Raw genomic sequence first — 15,352 nt, forward strand, 5'->3', positions numbered from 1 at the left:
CCTGAAAAATTAATTTTCTAAGAAGTCATGGAAAAATCACGTTTTCCTCTCAAAGTTGGAATTGAGAAGTTGAACAGAGTGTGTGGAAAAATGAGACTGTATCTCACTTATCTGCTTAGATGCAGGCAAGGTCATGTGTTAGAAATAATCTCATCAATGATATGAATGCAGAGAACATATTTGCAGTGCTTCTGATTGTGTATCAGAACAAGTGCTTATCGTGCTCCTGCCCTGTATAAAAGGCTTCAGAGTGTGCCTGCAGTCCTGCCTCCTTCAGCCATGGCGAGGATGAGGAGCCTGTGGTTCTTGGCCGTTGTGCTCGCAGGTAAGAACACCACATTTGCATTTTGTCCTAGGCTTCAAAAGCAAAATATAAATGTGCTAACGATAGAAGAGCTTTTAAAAGAGATGACTGTTTTTCATGTAAAAGGACAGAACAGGCATGGCATTGACTCCACCTGAGATGGACTGTGGGAGGACAGCAGAGCTGACTTGGTTAGAAATATGTCCCAGTCCTACAGTGTACTCAGCACTTGGGCACCAGCATTGTCAAAGGGGAATCAGTGGGACAATTCAGCTCCTGAAAGTTACCTATTATTTTGTTAGTTTTTTCTGTAATTTTTGCTCCAGCATACCAGAAGTTAATTTGGTCCAGAGCATAATAAAGGGAGAATAAATATTATTTTGTTGCTAGAGAATGGAACCTCTGCAGCAAATGCCTTTGAAATGTACAGATGAACCTAACATGTAAATATGAATACTATTAAATTAAAAATGATGTGTTAATACTTCAGTTACTTCCTTATGCCTTAATTTTAATCTAATTTTTCAAAATTAAAGTGAAGGTTTTTAAAAATCAATGAGGATTATTTTTCACCTGTATCTTTCCAACTGCCTTGCTTTAGATTCTGTTCCCATGGAAATTATCATGGAAAAGCAGCAAGTAGCTATAGCTGTTGCTATATATTCAACTCTGCTTGTTTGGATTTCGTCTTCTTTGTATGTTTACAGACATGGGCTGTAAATACAGTGAAAATTATGGTTTTTAAATTATTTTTTTAAGTAGGGAAGGCAAATGGTATCTTCCCACTTGCTGCTATCACATTTGTACTGCAAGACAATCCAGGAACAAGGGATGAACAAGGTTGCAGCCTTATTCAGCTGCTCACACCTGCAAGTCCTTGTTTTTAAAATTTGCTGGAAAATGTAAGGTTTGCATTAATGGGAGAAAAAATGGGAGAAATGTCTTGGCTTCTGTAGGGGGAATGTTTTTTCCTTTGAACTAGCTTCTTCATTCACAATATCGTTGATAAGAAGTATTCTGAAAGTATTTTACAATACAAATTAGTTCATAAAATTCTCCCACAAACCTATCCTGTGTAAAATGACACCACATTAATAATCTGCTGTAGTCTGTTCAGTCATACTTTTCTTGATTTCAGCAATGAAAACACGAATGCTGCATTTGACTCTCACTAGAAAACACACCCAGACCAAAATGAAGCGTGATGGGTTTAGTTTATTTTGTGCTCCTAGAAGAAATAATTGTGGGATTGCAGAAGGATGCTCATATTCCTATTATGCTTTGGATGAAAAAGAGAATAAGAATTTATAGTTTTTCTATGTGATGTATCAGGAGGAGTGAATGCTGGACAGAGAGCAGTCAGCCTGTGGGACCTGACTCTCTGCCCCAGAAAACAGAGGTGGAAACCAATCCTACCTGCCCAGCAGCTGGCAGAGGTTAACAGTCAGATAATTCCTGTTAATTCCAGCCTCTAGAAGATGATAATGAGGCCCTGTGGCAGTGAGCAGTGAGGTCTGCTGAGCAGCCTGGGAGCATCAGACCCGAGTGTCAGATGTTCCTGTCTAAAAGGGGAATGAGAGTTTACTCAAAAAAAATTGTAGGTGGCACTCCTGCTTTTCTGTGTTCATATCCCCCACTTGGAAATCAACTCTGGCATTCCAGCATGATGGCATTCTCTAGGAAAAATCTACTATTTCATTCTGTAATTTTTCCCAGTACACATAATTACTGCTTGTGCACATCTGCTTGTAGAATTCTTTCTGTGGAGAAGCCCAGATTGCATCAGCAATCGTGTTTTAGGCTTTCAAGCACACAACAGTCCACATGGAAAAAAAAAACAAAACCAAAAGCAGAGGTATTAGTCATTTTGTAGGAAAGGGCAATTAATGTTCAAGTAGATTTAATCTTGATGACATAAATGAACTTCAGAACAAGTACTCGGCCTGTGATATGTCTGCTCTCTCTGAGAATATTTACTAACAGCAGTTTGTGAGCACAGCAGGGAACTGGTCTGGTGGTGCCCCTGCTCTTCAAAGGCTCTCAACCAGAGGGCTTGACTTGCAGCTGTAAAAAGGCAAAATTTAGCACCTTACTAACAGTTTTTTCATGATGATTCTGAGAATGACTAATATATGCCTTTTCTTTTACTGCTGGCATCTTCCCTTTACTCATAACCATGCCTGTATTAACACAAACTACTAATACTATTGTAGATACAGTTGTCATATGATATACAGAAAAGAAACCTGATATGAACATATACTCACTATTTTTCTATTTATATAATACAACTGCATGCTGCTTGTCACATATTTATGTCTCTATCGATAGAAAACACCTGTGTATAACATAAGTATACAGAAAATGTAACACTTTAATATTGATAGCAGTCCTTATTGAAGAATCCCTCCTATTCTGCCAGCCTGCAGTGTTGCTCTCACGCCTCACCAGCAGCCTCATTACGCTGCTATTTAACTTTCTATGAGTATTTCAAGCAAGTCGTGCTTCAGCTGAGCACAGGCAGCTCTGAGTGCAGGATAATGCAGACCCACTGCCTGCGCTTGTAAAAGAAAGCGGTGGCAGCTCTTGCTCTGTTGTGAGCAGACAGCTGCTCGGCCCTCACCTCAGTCCAAGGGATAACGGGCACTAGGCCTAAGATGGGGAGAAAGCACATCCAAAGAATAAACAACAGCTGAATTTGGCAGTGCTGTGGGGCTTTTCCGGGCTTTTCCGTGCTGCTCTGACGGCTTCTCCCGCCCGCAGCGCTGGGCGGGTGCCGGGGCTCGGAGCAGGACGCGCAGTGCCCCGGCGCCGTGGCGGTGCAGAAGCGCATTGACTGCCACCCGCAGCCCGGCGCTTCCCAGGAGGCCTGCGAGGCGCGGGGCTGCGTCTGGTGCTCGGCCGGGGCGTCCAACGCGCCCTGGTGCTTCTTCCCCGAGGACAGTCCCTACGGCTACGCCCGCAGCGGCAGCGCCGAGCCGACGGACAAGGGCTGGAGGTGAGTGCGTGCGGCGCCTCGGGCACTGCCCCACGGCCGCCGCTGCCGCGCCGGGCTCTCACGGAAACATTGCCTCAGCTCTGCATGCACATGTGGCACTGAGGGAAAGGGACGCCTTTCCCTGTGCGCAGGCCATAGAACTGGGGCTTGTGCTCCCACCACACCTCAGGGGAGGAATCCAGGTGAGGGCACAGAGCGCTCCTCCCACCCTGGGAGCTGTGTCCCGGGAAACCGTGAGGTCTCCTTTCTTTGGTGGCCTCTGTTTTATCCCTCAACATCCAGGAGGGCCTAACCTGACCACAGGGATTATTTCTCTCAGTAAGTCAATGATTTCGTTTAAAGAGCTGCCACAGAGCAGCTGGGTGGTTCTCCTGGCCTGCCCCAGGGTGGTCTCGGGCAGCGATCACTCGTGGTGGGCACCAGCGTGTGTTTCCATGCAGAGTCACGCTGAACAAGCGCCAGGCCTTGTCCCTCTTTGGAAATGACATTTCCCCCATCGTCTTGGAAGTGGAGTTCCAGACAAAGGACAGACTCCGGTTCAGGGTGAGTATCTGGGGGGTTGGAATCATTTGACCACAGCAACGCGCGCTAAGGAGTGAGCTGACCTGGTCCCTGCTCGCCTTGCTTTAGCTCTACGACCCCAACAAGCAGCGGTTTGAAGTCCCACTCAAGATCGATGGACCCGGGGTTACCGCTGAAGAAGCCAACTATGAGGTGGAGTTCTCGGATGATTCCGCGCACTTCAGGATCAAGAGGAAAAGCACTGGCACCGTGCTGTGAGTACTACACATGATTCATATTGCTTTTTGTAAAAGTTAGATGTGATGGGGTGAGCACTCCTTCCTTACACCCTGTTGCTTGGGTCTGTGGGACAAGGGGTCAAAAGATGTGGTGTAAATGCAGATTTATGCCTTGTCCCTGAAGGACTTCCATTATAAACAGGGCTATGTGCCTGTATAACAGACAATTATCTATGTGCATGTATAAAAGTTTATTCAGTAAGTCAAAAAACTTCTGAGGCTACAATACATGGCTTGTGATGCTGGTAAACTCAACTCATCAAAGCACTGAGCTAAGATTTCTGGAATTTGAGGTGTCAGGAACTAAGCACCAGATCTCCTGACACTCTCCAGCAGGCAGGTCTAGGAAGCTCCAAGCAATGGAGGTTGTAAGCCTCTAATTTCCACTGATGACAGTGAATGGCACTGGCTCTAGTTTTTCCCTCTGGAAAAATACCATTTGTCTTCTCAAGCTAGAACTGTAAGTTAACTTCAGCAAAAACTTGTCTCACTAACAAATGTCACCAGGTTCATCATTTTTCTTTTCCTTGGCTTCCATCAACACATCTCTAGTGCATAATGCTACTTAGAGAGTGCCAATCAAGGTGCATTCCTGCCAGCTGCTTTTGGGAACGCAGCAGTGAGCAATTTAAGGATGGCTTAACATGAGTGATGCAAATAAGGCAGTACAGCCTCTAGAATGGTCTGCAGATGGAGCCATCATGCTGGGTTTTTAATGAGCTGACCATCCTTTTGAACTACAGTCTCATGGCATCTCTTGATACATGTCACAGTCAATTCTGTAAAATCTTGTTTACGCAGGCTATTTTAAATGAATGTGTTATGCATTACTCTGGTAACAAAAATAATTTAATTTCTCATTAGACTTAACACCTCTGTGTAAACAGTGGGCTTTTGTTAAAGGCCCAGTTTTCTTCTTCTTTCTGTAAAGGCTTATTAATTGGAATGCTGATGTAAGGGGTGAATGCATAAAAAATGCCTGGCTTTTGACCCATTCTCATTCAGCCGTCCTCACCTTCACCCAGACCCCAAGGGTTTGGTCTGGGTTGATCAAACTTGAGATGTCCCAGCTAAGGGAAGGGGCCTGCCATGGAGCAGACACAGGGTCTGCCAAAGGCACAACTCCAGTGACAGGCAGAAGAACACAAGTCGGTCCCCACTGAGCAGGTTTCCAGGAGGGTACATTCAGTGCCCTGTTGTGGGCCTGGGGAAGCCTCCTCCATTTCCCTCCATCTCTTGGTGCACCAAGGCCCATGCCCAGCAGTGGCAGAGGTGTGGGCTGCAGCACTGCTGTGCTGCAGAGCCTAGGGAGGCAGAGGGCAGCCTTGGTTTGCAGCACGGGCACAGCATCAGCAGTGATGCTCTGCTCTCCAGCATCCCTATGGGCAATTGTACACTGCCTCCAGGCAGGTAAAGGAGTGCTCCTGAAATCTAACCAAGGCCAAAAAGAGGAAATTGTGGGTGAATATAATGCATAAATAATACTCTTCTATCCTGCAAGCAATGGCAAGGCTGCTCCCAAAATATTGTCACCAGCAGAGACACAGGATTTTGTGTACAGAGAGGGAAATCTCATGTTCCTTGGAACACTTGTTTCATATGAAATGGCACAGCCAGTACTGTAGTCTAAAGGATCCTGTCAGGGAGCCATTCCTGTCACAGCTGAATGATATTTAGTTTAGTTGTATTCCCTGTGTGAGGAGCAAAAATGCTTCCCCTTCATTTGTTTGCCTGTCCATCCTGTCAGAGTGAGGAAATGCAGGTGCTCAGAGATAGCTCCACAGCCTGTCTTAGAGGGATTTGCAATCTCCTTAGCTACCAAAAGACCTGTGCAGATGGAATCTTTCAAAACACGAAAGCAGGTTATATGTCCTGGCCTAAAATCTATGGTTGGCTGCATTTACTTTACTGGGAAGGATGAGCCCTCAGCAATCAGCATCATAGGAACATTCCCATCAGTGGCTGCACTTGACTGGCTGGGTCCAGGGGTGCACTGGTGACATCTGGCAGGTGAAGTAGATTTTCATGTTAGTTTGACTTGCCCATAGGCAGGTTTGAATGCTAAAACCCAAATCTTTTCCTTTGGGCTTCCTCCAGAAGTAAGAGCAGCTGCTCCAGGGCACCTGGGCACCAAGCTGCACAGCTGGTGGTATCTGTGCCTGGGCCAGGTTAGGGCAGGTTGTGTGGGAGAGTGTCCCTGAGAAACAGGCAAGTGTCTGACACCTGGAGGGACTTTAGCCTCTTATTTTAAGATGTGAACAGCCATGGCTTTACTGTCTCAATGAGGAGGTGAATCAATTGTTGATTTCCATGTGCACACAAACACTGCTCAGAACAGTCAATGTGGGCAAATGAAACCTCTTCAACAGCTGCTGCAGCTGCACTTCCCAGGTGTGGGTGGATAATAACTTGTGTCAGCACCAAACCAGGTCACGGTTCTCTTCTGGACCTTTTAAATAGCTCTGAGGAAAACTTTCCCATAGCAAAGCAATCCCAGATCCTCAGAAATCTGCTTTTCCTTATGCTTCTTATCCCTTGCTAGCAGAGCCATGCTGCTGATGACCTACCTCCCAAGAAAGCCTTAATTCCTTTCTCATGCCCAGCATGCCCTGGCACAGCTGACAGTCCACCTGGGAAGGAAGCAGCCTGTCCCAAGCAGAGACACAGTGTAGGTTTGGTTGCTGTTTCAAAGCCCACACCTGTATTTCCCTACCCTCCTTTCCGAGCTGCAGCCTGTCCTGCCATCCGTGTCTTTGTGCTGGGAAGCAATGGGGAGTCAGAATCCTGCCTGTCTGCTTGGTAGAAAACCCCATCCCTGCTCTGGCACTCCTGTGCACAAAGCCTCCTCCTTGTGAGGAATGATTTCATTCCACTTGGAAATGCTGCAGGGGAGAGGCAGAGCAGGCTTTGTGTGTGCTCTACGGGTGTTTCTCACACTCGCTGCATGCAGGGAGACCTAGCTGAGCTACCCAAGGAGGGCAGGACAAACTCAGGCTCTATGTAATCACAATAACAGGGGAAAGGAATAAACTGTGTGAGGGGAGAGACATTAACAGCTGATTGCAAACCTCAAGCAGAGCCAGGAGCAAGAATAAAAGGCCAAGTCCTGCTACATTTTCAGCTTGCTCCAAGCTAATCAGTTGACAGCTTTGACTGCATGGGGCGAAAATCAGAGTCAAGTAGGGAGATGATCCAGGCGCTGATGGGACCAGGAGCTCTTGGGCCGCTCCCTTTGTCGTCCCAGTAATGCATCTTGGCTTATTCCTTCTTACTTTTCTCCTTCTCATTCACTGCTGTCCTGTTCTCTGTCCCATCCCATCCTGCCTCCTTCTGCTCTGCTTTTCTCCCTCTCCAAGGCTCCTGCTGTTTTGCCACTAGCCAGGGATGGTCCTTTTCTGTGCCAGTAGCTATCCAAAGCCAAGGGGGTAAAGACGTGCCATGTCCACACATTTGCTAGGGAGATGGCAAGGGGGTCAGATGAGACACAGCAAAGCTTCTGCTCCTGTCCAGACGTCAGGTTTTTCTGTTTTTCATGAGAAAACTAGACACCTGCATCTGACTTAAGGCTGCAAGTCCCAGTTGTGAACCATGAGGGACAGGGACTAGGGCATGAATCTCCTGGCCCAGGGGAGAAGCTCCCAAAACAACATCATTGTTGGGCAGTGGAGGCTGCAGGGAGCCTCTTTTTACTCCCGTCGTGCTTGGAAAATAACTGGGCAAAATTGCTGTGGTCAGTGAAAAAATGTTTTGTCAAAAGATTGGCTTTAGTTTAATAAATCCTTGCTTAGGATATCCTGGTTGATCTTGCAGCTCTAATGGGAAACTGTCCTATTGTTGGCCAGGGCCCTACATTAGTAGAAACAGGAGAGAAAATGCTGTGTTGTAATAAGGCAGGTGAGCAAGCTAAACAGCCTGTGAGTTGTCTGTGGCACACACTAGGGTTCAGTGCTGTTCTCCTTGCTGCTTCGCCACACTAACAGCAACCGCTGGAGGAGGTACTATCAAGTGAGAGCATGAAGGCTCCAAGAAAGTGGAGATTTTCTCAAGAACAGAGAGTGAAAGGCTGGGAAGTGATAAATAACAAACACATGCTTGTTTTGCAGTGTGTGATTTCTCTGTGGGACTCATTGCCCCAGGGCAGCACTGGCACAGGAGGCCTAGCAGGATACACATTCAGGCATAATAAAAAATATCATCTGTAGGAAAATAAAACCCCCAAATACTTTTGTCTCCATGCTTCACAACATCAGTTAATTCTATGAAAACAGCCAGAAACTTCCTCCATAAACAGATTATTGCAAGACTGGCTCTGAGTGACATCTTATGCCTTCCTTTGTGATATCTGGCCTGGGCCATTGCTGGAGACAGGCTGCAGAGGGATGGACTACTGATTTGATTCTCCACTATAATATCCTGACTTTTCCTTCATGATGTCACAAAAATAATGGAAGGTAGAACATTTTTTTTACAAGTCAGATAGGGACTACTTTCTATTAAGCATTTGGAATACTTTGCTATTGCACTTGGGAATATACTGGACAAATAACTAAAAGGTAATCAAGATTTTCCCTAATTTCCAAAAGGGCTGCTGTAGAGTTCAGCTGCCTTTTTTTATTTGTAGCACAGACACCACTTACCACGAAGTGTTTTTACCTAGGCAAGGCTATTAGAAGGATTTATAATGCAATAGTCATAACTGCGGTTTTGCCAAAAGCAAGGGGAGGAAATTGTATGCATCATGGGTAGAATGGGTTTGTTCCTAGTTTGTAAGAGCCATTATTTTAGTCTTCTAATCATTAAGATTTCTGTTACCTAGGCAAGAAATATTGTAGGTATATCACTTACCCAAGTGTTTTTCAAAGCAAAAATGAAGCATTGTATATCCAAGGAGTTATAGGACATTTCCTGACATCACAACAATGAATACAGTAGAAGTAGAGCAGAAATGTGTCAATAACTTTAAATATACTCTGCACTTCTTTTTTTTATTAAATGCCATGTTTGTGGAAAATTTGTTGATTACTCCTCCTGATTTTCTCCACCTACTTGACAAATCAACTTTAAAGTAGGATAAACATATAAAAATTCAGTCTTGGTGAACCTTCTGCCTGCCAGTGGTGTCCCAAGACTTACAGCTAATAAGGAGTACAGCTGTTGTGAAACAGTGTTATGGTTTAACCCCAGCCAGCAGCCTAGCACCCTACAGCTGCTTGTTCACTCCTGCCTGAAGGATGGAGAGAATTGGAAGTGTAAAAGTGAGAAAACTCATGGGTTGAGACAAGAACAGTTTAATAACAGAAAAAAAGTTGTACTAGTAGTAGTAATACTAATACTAATACTAATACTAATACTAATACTAATACTAATACTAATAAATACTAATACTAATACTACTAATACTAATACTAATAATAATGTAATTAAAAGGAAATAACAGTGAGAAAAATAAAACCCAAGAAAGAAAAGTGATGTAAATGACAACAATTACTCACCACCATCTGACTGATGCCTTCCAGTCCCTGAGCAGCAGTCTCCCAGCCAACCTTCCTGCTAGTGTTAATGCTCAGCATTATACTATATAGTATGGGATATCCCTTGAGGCCAACTATCCCAACTGTGTCCCCTCCCTGCTACTTGTGCACTCCCAGCCTCCTTGCTGGTGGGGCAGTGTAAGGAGCAGCAAAGCCCTGTTGTGCTCTGTTAAGAACTGCTCAGCATTATCTAAAACATCTCTGAATTATCAACAGCTTCCAGCACAAATCCAAAACCAGGTACTATGAAGAAGGTTAGCTCCAGCCAAAACGAGCAGTCCGTGGAAGTATTTTTAATAATCTGAGATCTGGACTCCTTAAGTGATGCTCCTCAGCAGCTGAAGTGTATTGAGTCAATCAGTATATTTGAGGTTCATTTGAAAATAGGATATGTACTCCTTCCTCCCTAAGGTGCTTTAGTACTTTATGGGCAGCCTGTGCATACTGTGATAGGCCAGGCCCTCTGGAAGGATGCACCCAGCTTTGCCAGGAGGCTTAGACCTGTGGGAAAGCTGTGGGAAGTTACAACTAAATTTGCACACAGATAATATACAGGGTGGTCTGGAGGCCAAGAAAAGCAGATGTTATAGAGGACATTTTCTCCAAGTGACTGAGTGGACCAGTTGTTTACAGCTTCAGTTAATGAGCTCAGCTCTCCAGGATTCCTTGCGACAGGAAGGAAGAGAAAAGACCAAACCTCTCCCAACTTAAAGTTATTTTCGAATGTCCAGATAATGCACGATGTCTATCCTAATGATGTATATCATATCTGTGTCCCAAGTCTCCTAATTGTGGAGGTTTTGTAAGACCACATTTAGAAGTGCCACCAGCTGGTTGCTCACGGCAGGTGAATCAGTGCTTTGAGCCTTTGCACACCCTGCAGTCATTGGCCTGCAATAAACCTCAACAGAGTAGTTGTTCAGAGAGGTAAATCACCATGTCCAGTTTGTATTGCAAAGGACTGATGATTGCACTCCTGAAAAGAATCTTGTACAGCCTTTTTGGTCATCCCACTCAAACACTGTGACAGTGTTAGTCATGAACTACACCTTCAACATGAGCAGGATGTTTTATCTATCTGCCCACTCACCTTCCTTTAATACTACTTCCTTGGTCCACTCCAGTTTTGTTTCATCCTGACAGCCAGTGGCTTGACTGCTGGGTGTGAGACTAGTTCCCTTGCTGGCCAAAAGTGTACGTTTTTACAGAGCCCTTTTCAATCTGAGTAATTATTTTTTTTCCTGATAAGAGGTTAAAAATTAGAGAGGTTTACTCTAGTATAGTGCACCGTGTATGGAAGAAAAGAGCAGCTTTTATCAATCAGGCTTCTTGGACAGGGGATAGCTGATAGTTCAAAGACAATGGGCCAGGCAGATGTGTGGGAAGGCTGGTTTGTATTTCCATAGGCAGGAGTGTTCCTACCACAGACACACTAACAGCTTAAGACTTTCATCAGTAAATGTGACTGCAGCTATTACCTCTTGTGCAAAAAAGAAGGGTACTTGTCCTCACAGATTTTGCCTTGTCTTACTTCTAGCAGAGGTTGCATTTTTGAAAGTGAACAACTGTTCAGGTTCAGTTGTGTTTTTACATTTTTTAGACCCCTTCTGTTGTGCATCATAGTGGTTTTATGGTTCATAGGACTCTTGGAGGAGAACCATGCAAATTCCTGCAAATATGATGTCATTTTGTGCTCCCTCCTGTTTTGTTCCTTCTATCTGCTTTAAACCAGCAGGAAGGAAGGTGGGAAAAATATGACATTTTCTTTTATTGTATGCAAGAGTTTAAGGAATGGCATTTTTTTTTCATTTAAATGATTGCTCCTTGCCAACACCACATGAGCAAGATCATAAAGTAGCACGACAGCTACCATGGTGTGCTGGAGAGCACAAGGACTCGGGAAGTTGCTTGGAGGTGAAGGCAGAGAATAGTGCCAGGGGAAAACATCTTCATGCTTTCCTTCAGATGGAGATAACATAATGATGCCCAGAAAAAAAGAGAGTCCTTACTAGCCTTTTTATGTCATGGTTGATGCTATATTTAGCACATAGCTACGCTGGCATGCGAGGTCTAGGGAAAGACAAGGCTGATGGGGAGCTGTGCTGGTGGGGATGGCAGCCCCCAGGGAGCTGAGCCATGGAGGGGTGCAGAGCAGGGCACTGTTATGGCAATGTCATGCAGAGGTAGAGTTGCCTGAAGGAATGCATGAGTCATAAACCAGTTTCTCCACAACATGTGAAGAGATAGTGGGGCAGAGGGCTTGTTCCTAGAGTTGTCATTTGCACCACCCCAGTGACCCTCCTGGTCAGGGAGACGACTTGCTGAGCTGAAGTAATATTTTAAGGAAGTAAAACTTTAATGCCATGGTAACAGTAAGAGTTCTCATGATGGGAAATGTCCTTGCTATAATGTGGGACCACAAATATACAAAGCCTCATGTCCTCTGAACAGACATCATGGGGAGAGCTCAATGACTTAGGACAGATATTTAAACTTTTTCGAAAGCATTTTCCCTCTGGCATAGTTTGAGATTTTCTTAACCCTGCGGTCTGCTCAGAGCAGTGACCCTTCTTGTCTTGGCACAGAGCAGAGCTGTGTGACGTTTTCCTTTGGGCAGGAATACAGCTCCAGAGCCTATCCCTATTCATGCACAGCAACTCCTTCTTGCAGAAAGGCCTCTATTTGTCAAGGACTGGATCTAATTCTCAGGGATGTTTTGTATACATAACCCTCCTAAAAGAAAATAGTTTTATTCTGTACTGCATGTAGGTGGAGATGATGGAAAGGAGGAAGGGAGGGGTTCCTGCTGGCAAAGAAACCAAATCAAGAGTTATATACAAATTCTTACTTCTATTTGGAAGAAAGGCAAAATAGACTTCTAAAAATCACAGAGATCCTTTAGTACCTGTGTGTGACTTTGGATTTTTCTAGGAAAATTTGGTGATAGTTTGTGCCTGAGTCTTGCATGGAGAGGCAAGGTAGTGCCTTAAGCTCCCCATGAGCAGCCATCCTTGCAGCCTCGTGGGGAGAGCCTGCCAGTGTGGTGGGAGCAGTGGTGTCGTCCCAGTCCTCCCACAGCAGGGACTTGTCCCCAGGCAGGGGTGCTGGTGGCACAGGTGGCAGGCCACTCACCAGAGTGCTCTCCTCCTGAGGGCAGAGCTGCTCCCCACCAACACAACCCGTCTCCCATTTCTCTGATTTACCAGTCAAGTTGATCAACTATTTAATTTTGTCAAAATCATTGACACAGAACATTAAAAGGAGAATTATGCCACTTCTGTGCTCTATGGCTTGGGCTCATTTATTTTAATTAGCTGTAACAAATTCGTGGTTAAACAAGGCTCAAGAGGGTGCTGCCTAAATCAGCTATTCATGGCATACACATGACCATTAACAAAACACTTCTCCACAGCTTGGCTGTGTTCTCCCCCATCTAACTTGCAGCTCATTCTAGCTCTAGAGGTAGGAAACAGAATGTAGCACCTAAATAAAATGTGAGCCTGTGTCCACAGATGATTGAATAGAAATGAATGCATTAAGCTGGTGAGAGAAGCAGGAGAGAGTCATCACAATAAACACATCTTGTTCAAGCAGAGTCTGGAGAAAACTATACCTCTGTTTTAAGACACCTGCATGAAGTTGGGAGTATTTGGGTCCTGATACAGCAAACCATTAAAAAAAGCTGATAACATGTCTGTTGTTCTCATTAAGTATTCTGAACTTCTCTGTGTAATAACAATTTTTAGCCTTTCACATTGGTTGTCATAGAAATAGCATAAGCAACCACTTATTTTGATAATAAATTTATAGTCTGTCTTCTGTTGTTTTAGTTGCTCTTTTCAAAAATTATATTGATGCATTTTCTTTGCACAAGTAGATGAGATATCTTCAACCATTGCAAGATGAATTTAATGTGTTAGGTTAAGCACTTTAGACGCATGCATAGAATTTAATGGATTTTTAATACTGTTATTCTCCAAAATATATAAAAAGTGTAAATAGCCCAACATGAATATAAAATAATACCTTCCAAAGAGAAAAAAGCTAATCCTGTCTCCCTCTGTTTGTCACAGGTGGGACAGTCCCCTGGTTGATCTGTTTTTCTCCAACCAGTTCCTTGAGATCACCACCACTGTGCCATCCACTTCTGTGTATGGGTTTGGTGAACATGAGCACCCGACCTTCAAGCACAACATGGACTTTGTTACCTATGGAATGTATGCCAGGGACCAGCCGCCAACGGTAATTCACTCTGTGCAACACTTTGTCCTAGTTTGTGTCACCAACAGGGGGTGGCAAACATGGACTGTCACAAGCTTTGCAGGTATCATCAGTTTTAATTAAAGACTGAGCCACAAATTGTTTTGAGGGAACTTTGAAAGCTTTTATCAGAACCTTTCTCACAGTGCAGTTTTCAGGAAAAAGTATATTGTGTGCCAAGATCCTGGTCAGGAGAGTTTTGCATTTCATGCTTGGATCAATCCCTGTTCATCCAAACAAGCTGGACTCCAGCAGGATTCATTAGATATTTGGCTGAATTGGAGTCAGTGGTTGATGAGTCTGTTTGAACTAGAAAAGTGATTCTTACTCATGTCATTTTGAAGGGTTTAGCAGAATATCAGAGGTTTAACTGGGAAAGACTAAAATATTCCATTGTAATAAGGCAGAAAAAAATTACTCTTTTCTGTCAATTTGACTTCACACCAATTTAGATGAAAAAATCCCTAACCTTTCAAAATAAGTCTCTAACTATGAATGAATTTACTTCCTTGTCTGTGCATATGTATGTATCTGACAAAAGACATGAAAAATAGCAAAGTCAAGCCATTCTTCATGTGTTGTTTATGTTTCAGTCATTTGCCAACCTCTATGGAGTTCACCCTTTCTACATGTGCGTAGAACCAGACTCCAATGCCCACGGTGTTCTCCTTCTGAACTCCAATGCACAAGGTAAAAAGATATCTGGATTCCCTATATGGGCTGCATATAGAAATATGATAGATTAGTAAGTATAAAATACTGTTTTACTGACTGCTTTTTCAGTGTGGTACAAGTATGAGTTACTGCGCAGCTAATTTAAGCTTCCAGGAATAATAGATTTTTCAAAGCAATATCAGTAGAATGAATTTTTAACAAGGAATTTGGGCATTTTTAGGCATTTTCATGGAAAACGCATTCTTAACTTTTTTAATTAAAATAGATGCAAATAGAGGAAAAGAAGGTGGAAGAAATATCCTCTGAGATTGGGATAACAAAATCAAATCAGTTTCAGTTAGTCCTATATTCTGTCTTTGGAGAAAAGTTTTCTGTGTTGCCATGGTCACCTTTCTGCATTATTCTAGTGGTATAATTTCGGAAAAGGTAAATCTTCACTTAGTCTATAAAATCAGTTTCCCCTGGCAGACAATGACTTTCAATAAGATTAAAACAGCATAGAGAACCCTAAACGCAAACTTGTTGATCTTTTGTATAAATATGAAACCAAGACAAATGGATGTCTGCAATCTACTCTGTGTGGGTTTCTGTGATCTATTGCTGCACAATGCCAATCTGAAAGCAGAGATTACAGAAACACTGAACAATAGCCTGCCTACCTGCAGGCCCTGTTTGCTCATCCAGTTGTACCCACAAGGTGCACAGAAGAGCCCAGCATGCACAAACTAGGATGGATAGGATAGACTAGAATATTTCAGTTGGAATGGACATCAAACACACTTGT

At 43.8% G+C, this 15,352-nt stretch overlaps 1 protein-coding gene across 1 annotated transcript in view; it reads left to right on the forward strand.

The window, feature by feature from the left end:
• The first annotated feature begins 279 nt into the window (after positions 1-279).
• Positions 280-15,352, forward strand: part of LOC110481816 (sucrase-isomaltase, intestinal) — a 46,156-nt gene continuing 31,083 nt past the window's right edge. The window contains exons 1-6 of the mRNA XM_077783119.1: positions 280-325; positions 3,068-3,302; positions 3,743-3,845; positions 3,933-4,078; positions 13,707-13,875; positions 14,487-14,583. Of these exons, the coding sequence (XP_077639245.1) occupies positions 280-325; positions 3,068-3,302; positions 3,743-3,845; positions 3,933-4,078; positions 13,707-13,875; positions 14,487-14,583 (796 nt within the window). The remainder of the gene's footprint in view (positions 326-3,067; positions 3,303-3,742; positions 3,846-3,932; positions 4,079-13,706; positions 13,876-14,486; positions 14,584-15,352) is intronic.

The sequence above is a fragment of the Lonchura striata genome, chromosome 5 (assembly GCF_046129695.1).
Source record: "Lonchura striata isolate bLonStr1 chromosome 5, bLonStr1.mat, whole genome shotgun sequence".
Taxonomy (NCBI): Eukaryota; Metazoa; Chordata; class Aves; order Passeriformes; family Estrildidae; genus Lonchura; species Lonchura striata.